The following is a 22,175-nucleotide window of genomic DNA, read 5'->3' on the forward strand; positions in this document are numbered from 1 at the left end:
TGGTTACATAGAATTTTGATAAACATTTATAACAATGTTTATTATCTGTTTTTTTTTCTGCTAAATTATTTAGTTCATTAATTTTACGAATATAATTCATTAAATATCAAATTGAAATATAGAGATTTTTTTACATAAGAAATACATAAACACATGCAACTTTACAATATATAATATTAACAGACTGTTAAATAAGTAAACACGAAAGTCAAACATTTCGCAATAATGAAATATGTATAACAAGTCAAGCATTTCTTACTGAAATAAAAATATCAAAAAACGATTTAGCAGTGAAATCAGTGAAACAGATGGAAGAGTCAGAAATTATGAACTTGTGATTATTTAACAATTTGTTAATATTATATTTTGTAAAATTGCGTGCGTTTAAATATTATTGACACCGAAAAAGGCTCGAACGTTTGTTTATTTCATTAAAATATGTTTTTTGCACAAATAAGTGGCGTTGACTTTTTTACTCCTCTATATATCAATTTGATATTTAATCATCGGAACCTTTATAATTTTTATAATGCGCTAACTGTATTGAATATTTTCTTTTATATATATTTTGTATTCATTAATTTTTTTTGTTATTGATTGATTGACTTGATTGATTACTTTTAATATTTGCAAAATAATTTTCGCACGTTTAAACAGTGAACAATGCGCATGTATGCGCTGTGATGCTGCTGCGCCGGATCACTGCACGTGTCATTAGTTCATTATCATCTGGATTATCATTTGTTTATCATTTATTATGTATACATTGAAGGCTTATGATAATTTTGATCTAAATTCTTAGGCAAATACAAATGTATTTATTGAAGTACCGTCAACGTGAAAAGGATATTGGGCTTTACGAAGATTGTGCTTTAACGAAGACTTACATTTCACGTTTTTTTCAGTATCGAGGATCTTTTACTTACGCGATAAGATATGCAGCTGCGAGATTTGACGAATCACCTCGATCAAATATATGTTAAAACGATCTATTAATAATATGTTTCGCTACAGCGTGAAATTTGCTATGCTGACAAATTCTTTTTTTCGATGTAAAAATCGACGATTAACGCCAGAAATATGGACAATGTTTAAAGAGACGGATCAAATTGAAAACACATGATGTTCATTTATTCGCAAATATTTAAAGAATTGTACTCTAAGTAGACGATACAACACAAACGGCGACGTCGCTGAGCAGTACTGATCGTCTTTCATTTAAAAATCTGTGGTCTTGTCAAATGCAGTACAGTGATTTTTTTTCTATACCTTTTTTATACTTTGTTATATTTGTTTTTTTTTTTTATTTATGTTCTATCGATTTCACGCCGAGTTAATTGTAGTAATATATCACGCGTACAATAGTGTGATCGGACGAATAAATTTTCGATTCGAAAGATCAATATGTTAGACGATTCAAAATCGTCGTCCAGTGACGAGAAATTTACAGAAAACTCGGTAAACGAGGATTCTCATTCAAGAAATGATATTCAAACGGCAATATCGCAAGATGTACAACATGCAAACATCCTTGAAGGCAAAAGCATATTAATATCGATTAAAAAGCATGAGAAAGATCATCTTCTTACGAAAGAAACGCAAGAAATTGAAAAGTGTAACAATGACAATAAGGATATCGGTGAGGAAACACAAAATAACTCAGAGGTATATAATTTTTGGCCTTTTCTTTTTATTTTTATCACTTTCATACGTGATGATTATTCCAAATCTATTGTTAATTTTGGAAAAGTGGGCAAAGTGTGAACAAACTTATGTAGTCAAACTAATTATTGTCACTGTTTGTTCTTCTCTAATCTAAATAGTTTTATATTAATCTCGCAAACTTGATTGGAATCATAGGAAGAAAATGCGTGCATGTGTGTTGAAGAAACTTGTCAAACTCTCAAAGAAGTAGTCGGATCAGCGGGAAAATCAGCAAAAAAACCAAAGAGGCCGAAAGAGAAGAGACGCAAATTTTCTTTTCTTGATTCGATAATTTCTATGTGTTTAGTTGGTCCTTTAGCGATCAGCGTTTGGAGAGGAATATGGACGTGGCTAGACCTTCACGCGGAATTGTAAGTAACAGAAGAATCAAAAAGTCAGAATAATTGTAAATATTCGATCAAAGTATGCACGGAAAACAAATGTGAATATTTCTAATTTTTTAAGATGACAAATGCCCAAGAATATCACAAATTATTTGTTAATCAATCAACACAAATTCTTGTTAATACGAAAATACGTGTATTTAGACAGACTTTGTTAACAGGTTTCCCGGCTGGATTTGCTTTATATTCGGCACTGTTCTGCACATAACATTTACTATTTATAAGTACCGGCTTTGCTATATCGTCACGAAGAAATGGGCTGCATTAAATTGGCAAAAGCGAGTGCTCTATCGTGCTTTATGTGTCCTGTACATTTATATGTTCGGAGTGTCTTGCATTACGCAGTGGCGGGGTGGCTGGATCATCATCGACGACTATTTCTCCGTGCATGTATGGTAAGTCGATCTCTTTTGACATTTCAATACATACTTTTGAGGCCTCTTTTCATTCATTTCTAATCGATTCGCGTTGCGCGTTACTACTTATCGCGTTCGCGTTGACGATTTTTATTACCGATCGATTGTTATCGAGACGATTGCGTTTGGCATTACTTTGACAGCTTGTATCTCTGTTATACAAAATGCAGAAGTGTTTTAAAAAAAGTTTAAATTATTATATAACGGGAAAAAATTGGTGCGCGCTTGTGTGGCCTAAAGTAGTTTAAAATTATTGACCGAAAATTGTATCTTTGAACTTCAAATGTAATAATTTCGCGTTGATGCGAATTAATATCCAATTAAGTGTTATCAATCTAATATTAAATCTTGTAAACTTATAATCTGTAAAATTTTCCAGGATTACACCGTGCGCGACGTGCTTGCTACTGATCTGCTTGGCGATCCTGCGTGGCATTCGAAACTTGCTAGCAACACCAATGATACTCTTCATCGATATACCGAGTTACGTTTTTATATTTCCCACCAGATACAACGTGGTGAGTAGAAAAATACAATAAGCCGGCTTTTGCGATAAAGAATATTTTTCTATCCGCACGAAATAACAAAGTTTGCGTAATCGCGGAAAGAATTGGACCGATAAGCGTGTTGCAATGTTGACTGCTCAATTTATCAGGGTAGCGCGATTTTAGAAGCGGAATCATTTTGCACGATCTAAGATTGTCAATCTTTCTGTTTCGACTGCCCTTAATTTTTCCTGTAATTTTACTGTCACAATCTTCCGCGCCGCCTTGACAGTCGCGCGCGCTGTGACAGCCGCGCTTCTTCGATTACCGCCTGAAGAACCCGGCCGACCCTGTGCTCAATTGCCAAACGACGTTTAGCGATTATGTAGCACACCGTACCCTTGCACACGCGTCTAATTTAGAGTAATATGTAATTTGTTGAATAAAATTGTGCAGAAAAAAACACACAATTGTGTCTACGCGCGCGCGTGTAGATTTTCTCAATTGCGGAAATTTAATTGATCCAAAACGTAATCGAACATTACGTGATTGTAATTGCACATCTGTGCAAACTCGGTGATATAAATTGTCTCTGTAAATTGCACACGTTTCGCGTGATATAAGGATAAGGAAGTCATTCGAGATTACGCGTTTATTGTGCAGAGTATTAGAGAATTTTTCCCAATGTTATCATTGTACTGTTTATTATGAAACTAACGGGGTTTAGTCGGAAACTTTTACCGGAGACTACTATCAGTACTCTTATCTCGGATATCGTGAAAAAATTAAAGCATATTTGCTAATTGCGCAGTAATTCTCGAAACACTTCCTACTCGCGTTTTCTAATCTCATTTTATTCTTTCACAATAAATAATAGCGTCATTTTGAATTCTGAACTACACGATTTATCTAGTATTGCACAGTGTGACAATTAAATTCCGGGCTAAAGCCATAAAAACACAAAAAAAATCGAAAATATTTATTAATATCATCATTCAATATAAAATTTACCGCTCGCAATCTGTTTTTCCGGCACAAATTCGTGACGAATGATATCTTCAGCATCGAAAAACGCAATCAACATTGCTTTCACTCATGAGTTTTGCATTCTCACTTTCTGAGCTTTCGATTTTTCTTTTCGGTTTTCACTCTAACGTTTTTGTTTCTGGGCCGTACATAAAACACCAACTTTCGGCACCTGTACAATCCTTTTTGAAACATTTCTATCGTCATCAACTTTTTCAACAAATTCAATGCAGCGCATTGATATTTTTGATTCGGCGTTAACAAATGAGGAATGAAACGAGCATATATGATGAAAAAACGTACACTTAAAATACACTTTTTTCTTTATCAAATCTTCGACTAAAATCTCTTGATTCCTATCGTCTCTTCTAACATGCTCAATACTCACATCTTTAATCTTCGGCCAAACACTTTTGAATGATTTTTGCTTGCTCTGGAAATTGAAGGCCGGCCTTTCTGTTCATCACCTGACAATTTTCGCTCTTCTTTTATGCTATTCAAATACTCTTGTTTTCTTTGAAAATAGCACATCATATAAACGTTCTCTCTAATTAGTTCCGTTGATTTCCGATAGCGTTAGTAATATTATTGTAATTGTGTAAGTCTGATTGTGTAATTGATAAGGGAATTTAATTGTTACACTGTGTGTATACAAAAGTACAAAATTTGTTTATTAAAAATGTGGAAATAATAAGAACAAAATTAAATAAAATCATACATGATTTAAAAAAATATATACGTATAAAATGAGTCTTTGCAACTTCGCAAATAGAAAAATTGCAATGATAGTTCCCGATCAATTAGTTCTTCCCGGAAGTTTATGAAACTTGCTTATTTGCATTGCTGTCCATTGATAATAAAAATACGGCGGCGTTCTGATTGTGTACGGATGGACATGCGGATGAATATCTCTTATCTATTAAAAAAATGTTATCCGATCGGATTTATCGGACTGCCGGTTATAACGATTGTGTTTGACATCAAATAATGCTTTTATCTGCGAAACAGTGGCGATTATTTCTTCTGAATCAAAAATTCCCGATGACGAATATAATTATCGCTAGATATAACGATAAAAATCTGGTTTCAAATGTTACTACATTGAAAAAAAGAATTTGCGGGCACAGCAAATTTTATAGCAAAACATGTTAATTATTATATGGATAATAAAGAGATTTGTTACGGATGCTAATTTTATTTGCTGCAAATAATTTTGCTAAATCTGCAAATTATATCGCTATTATAGCAAACTGATTTTTACTTTGCCATTAAAATTTACACTGGCAGCGACAATTTTGTTGCGATAGCAAAATTCTTTTTTTCCGTGTAGAATTACAATATTTCGAGGATAAAAGCTTTATATCCTTAAGAGAAGCCACGAATACAAGTGTGAAAGATATATCCAATATTTAATTTTACAACTTTCGTCTACTATTCGCTATAACAGCAAAGTTCGTGCCCTTGACGAGGTTGGCCGAGAGAAATTAGTGGACGAAGGTGAGAAGATGTTGCAACCCAAGCTTGATTGACATACAAAAAGGAGTCGATTAGCGACGACTTTGGCTAAAGTGTCAATGGTTATATGAGTATACATCAATGGCTAAATGAGTAGAAGGCAGGAAACACCACTCAAAAAAAAAATTATATCAAGGTGACTAAAAATTATGCCATTGTAATCGAATTGTTCTTCCTTTTCTAGCGAGATAAGTCGCAAAGCTATTTAAAATCTAATGATTTTTTTATTGCTCTAGAATGCTACTTCAATGATATTTAATTACATAATAATTCAATATCATGAGGTATATATATAATGTAGTGATAATGATAATAATATAGATTGATTTTTAATGATTTCATTAAGAACAAGATTTTTTTATAGTTGAGAAAGAAAATTTTTCATCGCTTTTGTAAACGAATTTCTGAATTTTTCATTTAAAAAGTGTCTTTTGCATCTGACATTTGATTTTTGCATTCTATATCCGGATATTGGCACATGTGCATATCTTTCGCAAATATTTAATTTTGATTTTATTGCTGTTAATGTTGATCTTTATCATGTATACAAAAAAAATAATTTTAATAAAAAGAAATTAACTCTTAAATGTCCTGGAATATTTATTATATATATATGTGTATATTTACATAATGTCAGAGAAATATTTATATATTCCTAGTTTTCTAGACTTCAGTCACGCGATAGTCTCATTAATCGATTCAACTGCAGTACAATGCAAACTTGAAAACACGACAGTGGACAAATTACATGTAAGCTTCTTGCACGTTGGAGTCTTCTAAACTATTGGAAATACTCGCGTCAAGACTATTTCGGAAAGTCTCCGTGGAAGGAATTTCGTGACTACACGTTTTTTCATCCGCGAGATTTCGCGCAGCCGTCGCGCGATGGTTCTTTTACCGGATTTCGAGCGGCCGTTTTCGATTCCGCCGTCACGGGCGGAAGTGACGGCGCGGAAGTCCTCGGATCCTCGAAGACCGCGCTGCCCGATCGTCTTCCGAATCGCATTATCGCGGGAATGCGCGTGGCTCTCATCGCCACCGATCATTTTAATCCGTGATAGCACGGCAATACACGATGAAACGAGGCGATTATAACGCATACGTGTATACGTGGGTGGGGGTCGTCGGCGTACGAGAGATCGAGGGAGGAAAGGAGAGCACACCGCCGGTACTATCCTCCGTGCCGGTGGTCCGCCGCGAGCGACGATTCTGCTCGCGATAATGCGATAGTGTTGGTCCGCTGCGTTTAGCGGTTGATAAAAGATAGCGGTTATACCGAAGACAAGTCAGTACTCACCCCACTGTCCGACCGGCCGATCGCTCGCGACCGAGCTCGCCGGTCCTGAACGCGCAGACGAGGGTTGTACCGCGAAAAGTTCCTTCACGTCGTACCGACGGCTTTTGCGTTCCTCGAGCAATCGTGACGGAAAATAGTGCGATAGCATTGGAATTGTGCCGAGACAGTGCGACGTCGTTTTTGAATAATATCTGAAAAGCGCGAGGTGCTTCGCGCGAAGCCGAGCGCTCGAAGAAGCCTGAAAGAAACGAGCATCGTTAAGGAAGCTCTCGGGATTCCTCTTTTTCAGAATGTCAAAGAAGTTGACTCGGACAAGCGAATAAGCGAAACGGGCATCCTCACCTTACAAGCATGTCCCCCGCAGATATATTCCTTCGTCCCGCCACAATGATGACGATGAATCCGGACGAATAAATCGGAACCTGATCGAATTGAATCCGACGTCGTCGAAGAATGCCAGGAGTAAAACGTCGAACGTCATCGCGCCCAAACAAACTGCCGCTCGTCCTCTCAAGCTGACGTTCACGCGTGCAAATCCTTTTTCGATAGCTGGTGATTTCGATTAGCGCGAGCCATGCATAATGACCAGCGGCGCGACTGCTAAACTCAATCCGGATTGTGTAAGAATGGTGGAGCTGCGTGCGGCCGGCGCCGGGATGACAGGCAGCCTGGACACCAAGTCGTCGAATCGTGTGCACTACGCCGTCCTCACGATCCTGGACACGATATTCTCGTCGCTCGTGGCCGCGCCGGCGGTGATCGGTTACTGGCGCGGCACTTGGGAGCTCAGCGACTTCTACGTGTACCCGGACAACCCGGCGCTCAGCAGCTTCGCGTCCATCACCATCGGCTTCACCGGCCTCTTCGCCTTCAACGTGCTGCAGCACGGCCTGAACGACATCCTCCATCCGGACAAGCACCGGCTGTCCTACTACCTCTGCTCGCGGCTCTACACCGGCGTGTTCGGCCTGTGCTGCGTGAACGCCTGGCGCGGCGCCTGGAAGGCCCTGGACATCTACACGGAACCGACCCCCGGCACCGTCGTTGCCACGACCGTCGTCAGTCTCCTCGCGCTCGGCATCATGCGCGCGATTCGCAATGTCTCCGCGCCGCCGTTCTCGCTCGTTCTAGACTCGTGTCCGGGTTACTTCGAAGTGCAGACTATGTTTCGCGTGAACGTAAGTACCTGCCGATGAGGCCGCGCTATCAGTCCAATCTTCTTTTCTCACTTAAAAGCATTTATCTGTCATTACTGTTCTATATCTATAGATTGCAATATCACAGTCTTATAACATACACTTTGTTTCCGTGAGAAAATCACCTTGATTTTCGCCCTCCTCGTTCGGCTCATTGGAAATTGGAGCGATAAACAAACAATAACTGTGATAAGCCGGATTCATGTTCGCACTAATAAGCTTGCTGATAACGAGCGAAAGAAATTCGTCTTCTTTATTAAATGCCGCCTTGGGCGACTTCCGTTTTTTACCCCCACTATTAGGTGCGCAAAACCGATTGTTCTTTCATAAACAACAACTATAAATGAATATTACATGAGAAAAGAATGAATCGGGAAGAAATAGAAATATACATACACGGACAGAATTATAGATACAATATTTAAATAATCCAAGTTGAAGATGATATAATATATGAATGAAATAAAATATTGTAAAAACTATTTCGAATTTTTATTTACCAAAGAAAAGAAGTACGTTATCAAGCGCACTCCCGTTTTTTACTTGTCCTCTCGTTGGCGAGCTTTAAAGGCATATCGGGCATTTACAAGGCAGAATTACGAATTAATTGTTATTTTGCGAAGACTAACGTTCACGCCTATATGATAATATAAAAAATAAAATAAAAAACAAGATATTACAAGGAAAATAAGATTACGAAACTTATGCTAATTCTACAAGCTTCAAATGCAACAGAGAATCAAGTAAGACTGAACTCCTCGTTAAGAAAATCGCTCAAAATAGCGATTATAATATACTTTTAATTGTCATAGGTGTGATAATAGAAAAAAGAAACAAGCAATACAATTAAAATAAAACAATATAGGTTTACTTCGAGGCTTTTCTGTTGGGAAATATTTGTCAATTCTCGCGAAAGGAATGGAAAAGGAGGTCGTGATACAGCGAGGTATCCGGAAGATTTGTTTTAGAAGTCGAATATCTCGCGCAACATTTACAAACATAGCCTTCTTTCACGCATTATTATCGGGTCTACTATCGATTCTGCGATAAAGCGCGTCGTAAATCATAAATCGCGGATTGCATGTGTCTCGTTTAGACGCGCCGTCCAAGCTCGCATTATCGGTGTGTATAAGCACAGTTTCCGGCTAAGTCCCCCGATCGTCAACTACTATTGCGCTTGTATAGTCTACGTGCGCATTAGCCATATCTTGTCGTTTGTGGTAACACTTTCTCTCCATTGTACGAAAACAGTCCTGTCCGAATGAGCAAATTTTCCCCTAGCAATTATGCTTAATTTATCAACTGCAATTACGAATGCGTCGGCAATAAAAATTGTATCGTTCGATTCTGTTTTCTTTTACATCTTCTTTCATTCACAATGTTTGTTATATATTATTATTTTATTAAAGTGCAAGTAGGCAATTATTTTCCGCGCCAGTAATATGTTTTCGCTATCGAAGCACAAATATGAATTTCGACTAGATTTTGGGAAGTGACGTGCAAATTTAAGATTGTTTTTTTATCTCGACAGACATCGCGATGTTAATCTATATTCATGTCTATTATTTTTAAGTGGTGAGATAAGATTTTTATTCAATCAACTCAAAAACTGTAGTCACCGATTATACATTTTGTATTCTTTTCTTTCCACAAATCTGTGCAAAAATCGCGCTATGTGGCGTGGAACGAAATAATATCAGACAGATTTCTGTATTGTGCAATATGGTTCCGCGTGAATATATTGCAGAATATTAATATTATTTTTTTATTATATATAAAGCTTACGCACTAATACTGTAATTATGTTTGCAGAATACGAGAGACTGGTCCCTGTACTTACTGGATTGTGCCTTTAGTGTCGGTGTCGTGGGCACGCTGGTTGTTTTCGTGTGGAGAGGATTTTGGATCCTCATAGATATGTACCTATTTCCAGAAAATCCCGAATATTCCACCGTTGGCTCACTGGTAAGTACAAGCTCCTCGGGTCGATGCCAAATAACATCGAACTCCTTATTCAGATAATCGCTGAAAAGGAAAGAAAAAATTGTAACCGAAAACATCGCAACGAATATCAAATCATACATATTTATTCTGACAGAAATATTCCTGCATGTAACAAGCTTATTTCGTAAAATGAGAAACCTGTTTTGAGGTGGATGTATTTATATGTAAAAGATCGGACAATTAACGCGTTTCGATTGATAAGCAAAATATTTTAGACGTATTTTCTGATATCGGCGCGTTGAATAATCTTGACGAATGCTTAACGTCGCCGTATCACTGAGTATCAAATCCCGTAGCACGTTTAAATCACGCGATAAAAAGTTATATAAAACGGAAAAGAAATATCTTATATATTGCATAAAAGTGTAGCCAATCATTTTTCAACAGTTACAGTTCCGTCAAGTGCACAGAGCACAATTGACGCGCGTCTGCCGATTGTCATGTGAAAATAATTCAAATATTTTCAAATTTTTTAAATGTCGCATACTTGTTCGTAAACGATACGCGCGCTTGTTCGAAAAATGTAAGAATGCAACACAAAACTGCAAATTTTGCAGGCATACGACGTACATGCGTTGTGCCATGGCACTACGCGCCGGTAGTTCGATTATATAATTGAATATTCGCCAATTGCATGATTGCCTAGGCACATGGCACAATTGTCGGTGTATGCGTATGAAATTTACGTTATCCCTGATTCGTCATTTGTCACATTGACTCTGGCACAACTGACACGATTTATAGAATCTTCAAATTGTACGAACTCTCTTATGCTCTTAAATTATTTACGAAAAAGAAAGTTTTTTTTTCCAGTTAAATCCTTAAATGCATTGCCTATTTTATCAAAAATTGTTTTTAATCATTCTAATTTCTTTTTAGAGCAATTTAACGAATTAATTCTGCATTTTTATATTTTCTACTGCACAAACTCAAGCGTTTGTAATAATACCGTACCGAATTTCAGGCCATCGGGTATGTCATAGTCGCCGTGACGTTTTGCTTGCAACCGCTGATGCGATATGCCTGCACGCATCTTCAGGGTCTGATGCGTTTGATAGTCGCGGACGCTTTCCTCCTTCTGAGCTTCCTGGGGACCATAAACGTTTGGCGTGGCATATGGAACGCGCTGGATCTGTGGTTACTGCCGGACAATCGGGAATTATCCTGCTGGATCACCAACGTCGGCTGCTTCATCTTTCTTGTCCTCCTGAATTGTAGCAACACCATTCTCGTCCGCGGCGTTTACATCGACGCCGAGGAAGAGGAAGGGAAGTGCGTCGTGTTTCCGTGTCACTATCTTCGATTATTCTTTAAGGTTTGTCTACGATATCATCCAAGAGAATAATATTCGTCATATTTACACTCCGACGAATCAATGCGTCGAAAGTAGCGTAATTGAAATTACAAGTTCAATTTTTTTCTCGAATCAAGAAGTGCTACATCTCAGCGTGAGAAGCGCCAAAAGATCAGTATTTAATTGTTTCTTTATTTCCAGATCGAACGCGAGAAGAAGCAAGCGAGGCAGCAAAAGTTATTGGTGGCTGCGCAAGATTTGGACGGTCGCAGCGATGTGAACGAAAAGGACGGCGAGAACGGAACTCTTCTGCCGAATAACACCGCAGTGAAGATCATACCGGCGAATGCAGATTCTCTCGCATAAACGACACGGGGAGTCGATTTCTTTATCGTAGACGTGATTCGCCGTTTGTGCGCGGGTTCAATTCACGGTCGTGAAAAAGGCTGCTCGAATAAGTGGTTCCTTCGTAGATCGAACTCTCTCATCCATTCTATCGATTTTATTTGATTTAATCTTTAAGACGTTCTTGTAAGAAAGTGCGACAATTCTTGTAATAGTGCAATTCGTGTAATGAAAACCGAAATCAGGGCATAGTGATATAAGGAAGATAATTTCGCCGGTGACACGCGGCAAAGAAGAACGGTCAGAAAGCGTATGGCTGTGAATGAACGTACAAAGTGGACATATGTTTATAGTAAGACTCCGCGCGATTAGGAGCATTATCGCGGACAAGTGTTACGGTGCAAAACAGTAGAGTGTATACGGTATATACAAGTAATTTGTGCCATTGAAGCGACGACAATTCGGAGCTCGATTAATAGGGATTTAGCGCTGCCGTTGTATTTTTTCGGGCGCCGTTTGTATAGCTAATTTTCAAAGGACTAATGCGCGACACGTGAAAGATTATTTATATATTTATTTAAAAATGCATTACACGCGCATGCATGGACAAAATTTGATTCATAGAGATACTTACCGAATAAATCGGATGTTAACATTTAGACGTCTACATGTGTCGACCATTCTTTATTCATTCGCTCACTTTTTCCAGTGTAACACAGTCATCTTTATAGTCGCACACGCTCCGCAGGCGTGGAATGTTAATCGTGATTTGAAAATTGGTTGTAATTTAACATTGAGAGATGGCGAACGCGAAAGACAATTTGTCAGCGGTTTCAGGTTCGCGTGATGCAGCGCGATAAATACAAGTGAAACGTGTCAAGGAGCTATCCTGTTCGAAACTCGCCACTCGCGTTTTTTTCGCGCCTCATCCCGTCGAAAATGATGGCCGCGCGATAATCTCTCCTCGTCGCTAATCTCGCACCGATCATTCATCGCGCGTACAGATTTATCATTGAGTTTAGCATTGAACGAGACCTTGCTGCGACGACGCTAATAGATTGACCAGGATCATTAAAAGTAGAACGTAACCTTCTCCCGCGTATCCTGTACACCCCGTAGCATCTGCTCTTGTGCTTGGCAATTACTACGTCACAGCGTACTAATAACTAATTAGCCGAGGTAATGACGGGACAATAGGCGGCAGGCACGATGGATGGGAAGTGCTTAGTTCGACGATAAATGCTTGCCCCCCTGGCCTACATTTAATGTTTCCACAATGAACAACTCGTGCGTGCGTCGGCGAGGGAGAAAGAATTGTTTTCTATATGTACCGTTGCTTTTGGCCGCTCGTTCTCCTTCTGCATTATACGTTTTCACGAATATCTCTCTATAGTGCTTATCATCTTGGCCGATATTTGTTAAAAATTATTCTCGCGACGTAAATCTCCCAAAATCAACACGGACAAGTCTTTCCGCCTTGCGTTGAAAATAATTCAACTTGAATTTCTGGAAAGGATTTATGCACCGATCGATCGTCTCTCGATCAGTCAGAATCGAACCAATGTCAACGTGGTGGGGGATGATCTATTTGGGGCTGCGCGGCGACGCGGACGTCGTCGCAAGAATCAGTCAGCGAGGTGAATCGTGACGAAAGGTGAAGCATCGCTATAGAGCGGAAACGGGCCGAATTATTTCAACACGAGACGAGTGTTCGACCGACGTAATTGGAACCGAATTCTCTTATGTACCTTTACGTGCATTCCGTCTGACGTTTCAAACTCTTCTCGGCGGAGCAGAGAAACCGCGGCACAAACCATCGACGCAAAATTCCGTTAAAGCCCGAACAGGATGGCGGCGGATGATCCCCTTTACTGGGAACCTTTGGTGTCCGTCGAGTTTGAAGTTTTCGGAAAAGTACAAGGTGAGTGCTGTCAATTATTCACTGCGACTGTATCAAGGTCAGTGCTTGATTGCCAAATTGTCCAAATTCCAACTTTTGACTTGCAATTGCGTTTCTTCGTCCTCCAATATTATTTGCAGGAAATAAATTCCGAAACTCTGAACAGGATTCTGATTTGCCGTTGAATCATATTTTACAAGTTAAATTTTCTCACTTCCGAACGTACTCCTGCAACACGATTGACATTTATTAATAATAATCCCATCTGTTTGCAATATATATCTATATATTCTCATTAGATTTATATTGTATTTGTTAGCAAGCTACGAAGTTTAGTTTGATATTCAATGTCGAAAAATCTGCAAGTCGTTTAAGTATACATAAGGACTCTTTATCTCTTTACCTCGCGATTAGCAGGCGTCTAAAGCTCCTAAAATCTTTAACGAACTTGCAGGTGTGTATTTCCCAAAGTATGTGAGGGATATATGTCTGCAATTGGGAATTTGCGGTTGGGTGAAAAACAGTAAAACCGGCACAATCCTCGGGAAGATGCAAGGACCCCGGGCGCTTGTCGATCAGATGTGAGTCTTATTGAGTTGAATCTGCGCGTAAACTCGATCGATTTCAATTAGACCGCTCGGTTTCAAAGTCATCGTCGTACATAAATGCGGTAAACGCCGGCATTTATGTACTTTTTGGTTCCTCGACCGCGTGCGGCCTCGATCGACAATTGCCGCGTAACAAGCCGCGGCATGTCGAAAACTGGCTTTAATAACGATTTAATGAAATAATGACACAGCGGCGTATCACCTGTTTCCTTCGTCGGCGCACGCTACGTCACCACGTCGAGGCACCGGCGGCAGTCGTCGTTGAAAGACGCCAATACAGACGGTCTTGCACGAGGAATGATTTGAGGCTTCCTGACAGATCCTGAAATAGAAACTAATCGGGCTGAATCTTAGCTCGCTGAATAATGCGTATATTCCGACAAGAGGATGCATTTGCCATTCGCAACCGGAGTTGTAGAGTCGTTAAAAAGAGATATAGAAGATATTTGTTATTTCGAGATGTGAGCCAGACCTACTGATCCGTTTCTTCGATCGTGATCGCGTGAATGTTTTGCATGTTGAAAAACGTATTCCAAGAATGTACTCGCTTTCGTGACATTAACGAAAAAATGTCTTGTCTTTATCGCAATATTGGCGAAGAATTGAACATTTTACGAGAGACAACTGAATATGTTTCCTGCTACAATTTCTCTCAAAGCGATCGTTCATCAATTGTAAGCTACACTTGTAAAGGGCAGTCGAGCAATTACGAGGATTCCATTTCGATATCTTCGCGTAAAAATATCTGAACTCGGTCTGATTAGTCGCTAATTATAATTTTGGAGCGTGCGAAGCGCCAGTGGCAAATGCATTCGTACACAGAACGCACACTCCGGCGTTGTTTGGTAACGGCGAGTAACGATGTCAACGATGCAATTGGCAGCACGACAAGCACTCGCATGACCTTCTTAAACTTGAAATCAAGCTATTACTCGATTTTTCGCGTCAGCCAATTTATATCAAGATGCAGGAAGATATATATACATTCCTCGAACACGACGCTTAACATCTCTGCAAAAACGTAGCTACGGTCTTCGAAGCGAATTTAAAAGCATTCATGATTGCTAGTCGATTGCACAGCAAAATAGCCTTGATACAATTGCCTTGAGGAATAACGCAAGAAATATTTCGTTTCCAGGGCACAGTGGTTAACGTCAGTGGGCAGTCCGAACAGTGAGATAGATCGTTGCGAGTTTACGAATTGGGAGAACGTCACAAAGCAGCAGTATCAAGGTTTTGCGATTCGTTTCTAAGAGTCTGATGCACGGTTTAAAATGCACAAGTTTCAGCTCTGATGCAAACAAGTTGACTTGCGACAGAACAGACTCAAAATTCCACAACGACAATCGAAAACAATCTCATCTTCTGCGATAGTTTTATCGAACACGCGTCTTATCGCATTTTTAGCAGATCGCTAATTTGCGTACGATTGAGGCGACAAATGTAATATTTAAAGTATTTTTAATAAATTATAGATCCCTCTTAAAAATTAAACATGATTACTTTCACAAAAGTGTACGTCCGAAAGAAATGTTATATTTCATTACAGATATAGAATGCTCATTAAAATTTTCAAACTCAATGATTCTACATAAATCTTTAAAAAATCGGTAACACGCTTCGTTTTTGTGAGAAAACGCCTGATAAATTATATATACATCTTAGAATTAGAACAGTCTATGTCCTGTGATACAAGCACTATTATATATATATGTATATATATATAGATATGCATCCTTAATATGAGATGCGACTCAGGGAGATAAAGAACACCATCGAAATCGCGTATAATTGCACGCAAGCACCGAAAGGTCTGTAATTTGTATTACTTACTTTTACGACTTTACGACTTTGATTATCACTAGTTCCATTACTGTACGCCGACAATTGACATTTTCTCATCGTTTGCTATTAAGAGAATCAGCCGTGCTTCTTTCGTTGTATTAATATATGTACAAGTTATACAGCTTCTTCTTATGTGTATGGCGGTTTTGCTTCACAGGTATCACAGGACATAGTGTGGAAAAATTTTAGTTGTTAAAAATAATAAATATATGTTCCATCTAACATCAGTTGCGCAATATGGTAATCACAGTGAGTTTTTGGTAAATGCATAGACACTCGTCGGATCAATTCCACAGTGTCCGCATTCGAGCAATTCGTACATAGTATCTCAGGCACATTCTGGAAAAGGAAGTACGGTCAAAAGAAAAAAAAGAGTTAGGAATATTCGACGAATAAAATGAGAAAATTCGAGCGTCAAGTCTTACCAAGCTTTCTAAGTATCTTGTGAGCGCTGGGCTCATTCGCGACATTTCCTCCAAAAGATTCGGCGTCTTCGAGAGGTACGCCATCATCCTTCTTCCAGCTATAGGCAATAAGTTCGCAGCCAAGCGTTCGATATCGGTTACCGCTGTAGTTACCTAATTACATATATATAGTAGATATAATTATAGCATATAGAAATAATTGTAAGCAACTCTACAATATATAACGCGAATAATAAATAGATTTGTTAATATATCCACCTCTTCTGCCAAACGATCGAAACCGTTAATGTAGAGCTGACAAGCTTGGTGTATCCTCAATTCGTCATTGTTAATTTTCCAGATAGACGCCAGTGTTTGACATTTGCTCATCCATAAAATAGCCTGCGTCGAACTAACCGTCACGCCGTCCGTGGTCTCTCGATGAATAAACTCCATCGACGCTGTAATTACTTTGCATAAAAATTCCGTGCGCGTATTATCTCTCTTGTCGTCTCGGTACCACGTGAGCATCGCTTTGTCCGTTATGTCTTGAAAGAAATAGGGTTGCACCTGCGCGAGTGATTAGTATATTCGTATGTATAAATATACTCGTTCATGTATAAATGCGCATTGATTATTATATTTCACTCACCACAGACTCGAACAGATTGTTCAATGGCTTTAGCATTTTCAAATTAAGACACGCCATCATGTACAGAACATTGGCCACTTGCACGTGTAACAAAACCAAGTCGTACCACGCTGGCGTTTGAAAGACAGCTAGTGCGGCGAACGCTTGCGGTCCGCCGCAGTGTCCATCCCACAGTTCTTCCGACTTTATTGCTTTACTCTGCCCTCGCTCGAGTATCTCAGCCTGCATGGAGTAAAAATCATCTTTAGCTAATAAGATCGCATTTCTCACACAATAATTTTCTATTCTGCACGCACTAACATCGATAAATATGTCCAAGAAAGTAACGCAGTGTTGCAAGAATGTTGTCAGTTGAATGTCGGATAAACCGATGTCTTGCATGCACAATCTTTCCTTCGGCAATTTTCCGAGTTTGTTCATCAGCTTCGCTGCCGCTTCCATTCGTTTTTTTATATGAAGCGTCCACAATAAACAGCAAACGCCTATTGAACGAATATGAAAATGTAGCTACAAATGTGTCTTCAAAGTATCTTGTCGAGGAAAACGATATAAACGCCCTTTACCGTGTCTCAGATTCTTCATAGGTATCTGTCGCAGTACAGTCAAGGCAGCTGCGAGCGATTCTAGCTGAGTGACATCTTTGTTCCACGACATCGCAAATTCCCAGCATAAATTAGCCAACAAGACGCTGCTCGTTAAACTGTACGGAAAGTGGCGCTTGAGTAAAATCATTTTGTCTGAAAAAAAAAAGAAGAAGACAGGTTGGAATGACTAAATACAACAACAGAGTAATGGTACACATCTTAAATGTATCTTGCCTAAAATGCACGCTTCCGCAGTCGTATTGACCTTTGCCTCATCTCCAATTTCCACCGATAATGAGAGCAACTTCGTTTGTTCCTGTTGCGGGACTTCGACCGAAGTCGCTTCGTCCAGCGCATCGTTTGATTGTAAAGAATCCACTGACAGCTGCAACTGATCGAATTCCACGTCGGTCGTGTCGATTAACCGCGTCGGATCGATACCCGTCGTACTCAGCCACTTTGCGACCAGTTCGGACACGGAACCTGACACGAACGAATAAGTCTAGAATTATACATAGTTATCTAGAATATTATCGATGAAGTTGAAGGAAAAGAAATATACCTTTTCCTTTGGAAAGAATTGACGCTAAAGAAATGTCGTATTTGACAAATGGCAATGAAAAAAATTGTGTCGTCTCGTCCGACGCGACTTGCTGACTAAAATTAAAATGCTCATTATTACACATCAGTGGAAAATCATAATGCAAATATGATACGCACCTAACAACGGCACTCAAAATGGTAATGTCTTCAAGATTGCCGATTAACAATGTGAATTGACAGGTATCGTTGCTAACATTTTCCCATTCGCTAATCGAACTGTACGTCTCATCATCCGGTGTGACGTCGCTCGACTTTTTCTCCACCTCGTCCACTTCGGTCACATTATTCCCATTCTTAACGTCTTCTCCTTCGTTTCCGTTAGCCTCCGACAGCTTCTGATTCTGCAGTTTCTCTTTATATTTCTCTAGAGTCATACCAATCGCCCTGCATGCTAGCGCAGCAGTAAGCGCATTGAAAGGTTTCGTAGATTCTGTCAGAGTTGTGCGCACGTTTCTCCACCACAAAGAAATTTCATTATACTCTGTACATATTTCTTCTATATCTGTGAAATTTGAATCGATTAAATGCAACGCGCTGTAGATATTATGCAACGTACCAAAGCAATAGTTAAGACCTACCGGTTAATAAACAAATGACATGCAGAAGTTGCGTAAAACGTTTTAATTCTATTTCCAAAGACACGACTTCCTCTTTATGCGTCCAATATGTTAATGCTAGCTGCATGAAAATAGATGGTTGAATATTACTATCTCTAGCAGCTTGCTGCCATTTTTCTTTTATATCATTGGAGTGCATCCATCCCTGATATATTAGCCGCGCTAAAAATCACATCAAATTTAATGCAATAATCGTTTTCATTTAATTCAATCGTTATTTTTTTATAAAGCATACTTACAGATTTCGCATATTTTTTCCCCTTTTAAGTCTTTTCGCAACCCAACCGATTTCGACACACCAAATTCAAAGCATGATAAAAAATCGAAAAACATTTTTTCGTCTTCTTTAAATCTGACTTTAGTTTCTACTGAAACATTTGCATCTTGAAAGTTGCTTAACGTCTTAGCCAACTTAATGATACTGTGTACTTCTCGTTCTGAAGTTAACAACAGGAAAGATAAACTTTTAGCACTTGGTATGTTATCAGCTGTTACAGCGTTATATTCGGATGGAATGTCGAATTGAGCTTTAATATATTTATAAAACGTAATTATTTGTTGCAATTGCATTGTCAATTGATAGAGCGTCTTAGCGATAGGATCCAATTCTTCTTCTTCTGTAACATTAGCATATGAGTTTCATACTTAAGACTTTCATATATAATTTTGTAAGTTTCCAAATTGTTAAATGTTTAACATTTATTACGTAGAACATTATGCATACCTGACTTTATTACAAAACAGTTTGTTGCAGCAAGCAAAGCGTTCGGCAAGATGTGTTTATTATTCATTAAAACTTCTATCGTTTGTACCCTTATTTCATTCGTCTTTAATCCCACACAGGTGTTGGTAACTTCGGAAACTAGTTTTTCCTCGTCAAAATCTTCCTCTCTTAAAAATGTTCTGAGCTTTCTGAGCAAGTGTATATCGCGCGCTCGTTTTCCATTCTTACTATTGAGTGCAAAGTGAAACGGGACGCAAATCTCCTTCAATCCTCCAAGTGGATCCATGAACACACACGAATATTGCGCTTTATTCTTTAATAAAGTAGCATTGTCATTTGCTCCCAAAAAACCGTAATTAATGTACAGTAATCTGCAACAATTAGATTAACAATCTTACATTGGAAAAACAAAAAGAATAGAACTAGAAACGGAATGAAAGATAATGCAATTTACCGTCCATTCTTGCTAGCAGTGAAAGTAGTGATTTTTGGACCTTGCTGTACATTCCAAATATCTATCACTCCTTTCTTTGGCGCGTAAATAACTAAAAACAAGGCAGTGCGCAATAAAGTTTTTCGTCCGGACTTATTTATATTCTTATGAATTCCACGATCTTTTTCTTCAGTAACTTCGATCCAACCGCACTGAGCATCGCGGTATCCTTTCCACATTCTTACAGCTATGCCCTTTCTGTTATTTATGAGTATCACTCTGCCCATGGCGTCCGATATTACCGATAACATTTTGTTTGGACTGCAGACGATAGAATCACCCTCTCTCATAATATCACTTAAGCCAAAACGACAGGTCATTGTTTCTATAGATTCATGAACGTTACCCTTTGATGCCTCGGATGCTGCACTCTTCGAGCCGCCACGAAACCATCTAAAATTAATTTGTTACTCGGAATTCATTAATTCTTGAAATTGGTCTGAAAATCTTATAGAAAACACTTACGGAACAGCGGTACCAATGGCATTAGCCAGCTTGCTAGCCATAGCAATAGCAACGTCCGATAAAACTGGCGCGTTACCACCCTCAAGTGCGTAATGAAATCCTACAAACGGTCGTTTCCCCGTTGCTAGGACCAAATTGTGTTGCGGAGCACTAGATCTATACGTCGCGTTATATCCGCCGCAAATTGAAGCTGTCATTAAATGATCAAAACTATTTATCGATGTTGTGCCAATCACTTCAGAATCGTGTGCAATATCCTGATTTTTAAATGCCCACTTTTTATATGACAAATTTGTAACTGGCGGCAAATCATTGCAATTGGCTTGAACTGTAAAAAAAAAAAAACTCACTACATCGAAATATTATGCAAGACGACATATATAGTAGGTGACGATGTACCTCTAGCTAAATGATTTCTACAAGCACGTAAAGTTGAAAATAATGGAAATCCTTGTAATATACAGACACCACTGTTGTATAAAATATGGATTTCTTCACTACAGCTAGCGTCCCCAGTGTGTCTTGGTAAAGAATACGATTGACATTTTATTCCTAAGACTGATTCACAGTGGATTTGCTCTCCCAAAAGCAGTGCACCTGTCTAATATGAATAAAATTAGTATAGTACACTAGTAATAGAGAAATAAGAAAAATTATATTCTTACTTCTGTATAGAATCTAATAAAGCCTGTATTATAGCCAACAGCTATACACGTCCAATCTGGACCACTGGCCTTTCCTAAGGATATTAAAGGTAAGCAGATCACTGATGTTATCCATTCACTGAAAAATATCTTCACTGTAATAATTACAATAATATTATTGCAGTACAACTTAAAAATGTTACTTACTTTGGTTCCTTTGTTATCTCACCGTGCCATGTTATATGAAACTTGTTTTTTACTTCATCTAATTCTTGCGAATCCCATTTTGCTGTCAACACATATTAAAGAATAATTGTATGTACGCTAAATATGTATCTATAATTCTGTGATTATATGAGATTTTTATATTCATTTCAAATAAATTATTAAATATATGCTATATTTGTTACATGTTATCAATAGAAAAAAAGATTTACACTTACAGACAAATATAATTATCTTTGTGTTCCAAGCCATTGCAAGTACATCTCCAACCGACGAAAGTGATATATAACAATCTTGAAGAGGTAATTCATTGCCTGGTACATATTCAACTAAAACACAAATTCAAGTATATATTCGAATGCAATAATTCAAGTTGTCAGAATCATAATCATACATCAAGTAAAACTCACATTTACTAATGGCACTTCCATAAAGTAATTTTCTAACATTATTTATATCTGGAATATTTGCTATCCCTTTAATTTGACACGACATTCTGCTTAATTAATTGTATACAAAAGTAATCATACAATAATACTTAATTCTGGCATTTATTTATTATTCCACAATCTATGCTCGAATCTGCTTAATAACAAATATAATATATGTAATATGTACTGTACTAAGCACTGCCTCCATATTTGATTTAATGTTTAGCTGCCTACCCTTTAAACGGTCAGACCAGCTGTTTGACCATAGATGTGATGAGTATAGACTGTCATTTG

At 38.4% G+C, this 22,175-nt stretch overlaps 4 protein-coding genes across 5 annotated transcripts; 3 read left to right on the forward strand and 1 right to left on the reverse strand.

The window, feature by feature from the left end:
- The first annotated feature begins 90 nt into the window (after positions 1 to 90).
- On the forward strand, positions 91 to 5,807 carry LOC105668338 (uncharacterized). Its single transcript, XM_012360671.2, has 5 exons — positions 91 to 1,665; positions 1,861 to 2,075; positions 2,270 to 2,503; positions 2,904 to 3,042; positions 5,483 to 5,807. Exons 1-5 carry the CDS (start codon positions 1,405 to 1,407, stop codon positions 5,498 to 5,500), a joined length of 867 nt encoding a protein of 288 aa, XP_012216094.1. The 5' UTR covers positions 91 to 1,404; the 3' UTR covers positions 5,501 to 5,807.
- A 664-nt stretch (positions 5,808 to 6,471) lies between these two features.
- LOC105668337 (uncharacterized) lies at positions 6,472 to 12,345 on the forward strand. The gene is made up of 4 exons (XM_012360670.2): positions 6,472 to 8,025; positions 9,856 to 10,008; positions 11,012 to 11,362; positions 11,543 to 12,345. Exons 1-4 carry the CDS (start codon positions 7,429 to 7,431, stop codon positions 11,705 to 11,707), a joined length of 1,266 nt encoding a protein of 421 aa, XP_012216093.1. The 5' UTR covers positions 6,472 to 7,428; the 3' UTR covers positions 11,708 to 12,345.
- On the forward strand, positions 11,720 to 16,717 carry LOC105668341 (acylphosphatase-2). The gene is made up of 3 exons (XM_012360675.2): positions 11,720 to 13,607; positions 14,041 to 14,167; positions 15,333 to 16,717. Exons 1-3 carry the CDS (start codon positions 13,535 to 13,537, stop codon positions 15,445 to 15,447), a joined length of 315 nt encoding a protein of 104 aa, XP_012216098.1. The 5' UTR covers positions 11,720 to 13,534; the 3' UTR covers positions 15,448 to 16,717.
- Positions 15,711 to 22,138, reverse strand: Rab3-GAP (Rab3 GTPase activating protein). 2 transcript variants are annotated; one of them, XM_012360665.2, is made up of 19 exons: positions 21,861 to 22,138; positions 21,669 to 21,779; positions 21,433 to 21,514; positions 21,247 to 21,364; positions 20,981 to 21,182; positions 20,582 to 20,909; positions 20,078 to 20,509; positions 19,624 to 19,994; positions 19,139 to 19,513; positions 18,861 to 19,061; positions 18,400 to 18,784; positions 18,242 to 18,336; positions 17,914 to 18,162; positions 17,659 to 17,832; positions 17,396 to 17,577; positions 17,096 to 17,317; positions 16,723 to 17,013; positions 16,465 to 16,617; positions 15,711 to 16,378 (listed from the first exon to the last, which is right to left on the reverse strand). In XM_012360665.2, the coding sequence occupies exons 1-19, from the start codon at positions 21,943 to 21,945 to the stop codon at positions 16,232 to 16,234; spliced, it is 4,203 nt and encodes a 1,400-aa protein (XP_012216088.2). In that variant the 5' UTR covers positions 21,946 to 22,138; the 3' UTR covers positions 15,711 to 16,231. The 2 variants fall into 2 exon arrangements, with proteins under 2 accessions (XP_012216088.2, XP_012216087.2); XM_012360664.2 differs by having other exon boundaries at positions 19,139 to 19,516.
- Positions 22,139 to 22,175: the final 37 nt, after the last annotated feature.

Source organism: Linepithema humile, chromosome 7 (assembly GCF_040581485.1).
Source record: "Linepithema humile isolate Giens D197 chromosome 7, Lhum_UNIL_v1.0, whole genome shotgun sequence".
NCBI lineage: Eukaryota > Metazoa > Arthropoda > Insecta > Hymenoptera > Formicidae > Linepithema > Linepithema humile.

Bases quoted from the DNA above. Each gene is read 5' to 3' on its own strand.
- LOC105668338 (XM_012360671.2), top strand. From the start codon at position 1,405: ATGTTAGACGATTCAAAATCGTCGTCCAGTGACGAGAAATTTACAGAA. The intron at 1,666-1,860 runs GTATATAATTTT...TTGGAATCATAG, and splicing joins AAACACAAAATAACTCAGAG to GAAGAAAATGCGTGCATGTG. The intron at 2,076-2,269 runs GTAAGTAACAGA...CTTTGTTAACAG, and splicing joins CTAGACCTTCACGCGGAATT to GTTTCCCGGCTGGATTTGCT.
- LOC105668337 (XM_012360670.2), top strand. From the start codon at position 7,429: ATGACCAGCGGCGCGACTGCTAAACTCAATCCGGATTGTGTAAGAATG. The intron at 10,009-11,011 runs GTAAGTACAAGC...ACCGAATTTCAG, and splicing joins ATTCCACCGTTGGCTCACTG to GCCATCGGGTATGTCATAGT. The intron at 11,363-11,542 runs GTTTGTCTACGA...CTTTATTTCCAG, and splicing joins ATCTTCGATTATTCTTTAAG to ATCGAACGCGAGAAGAAGCA.
- LOC105668341 (XM_012360675.2), top strand. From the start codon at position 13,535: ATGGCGGCGGATGATCCCCTTTACTGGGAACCTTTGGTGTCCGTCGAG. The intron at 13,608-14,040 runs GTGAGTGCTGTC...ACGAACTTGCAG, and splicing joins AGTTTTCGGAAAAGTACAAG to GTGTGTATTTCCCAAAGTAT. The intron at 14,168-15,332 runs GTGAGTCTTATT...TTTCGTTTCCAG, and splicing joins CGGGCGCTTGTCGATCAGAT to GGCACAGTGGTTAACGTCAG.
- Rab3-GAP (XM_012360664.2), bottom strand. From the start codon at position 21,945: ATGTCGTGTCAAATTAAAGGGATAGCAAATATTCCAGATATAAATAAT. The intron at 18,785-18,860 runs GTAGGTCTTAAC...CAAATTTCACAG, and splicing joins TGTCATTTGTTTATTAACCG to ATATAGAAGAAATATGTACA. The intron at 18,163-18,241 runs GTATATTTCTTT...CGTTCGTGTCAG, and splicing joins AATTCTTTCCAAAGGAAAAG to GTTCCGTGTCCGAACTGGTC.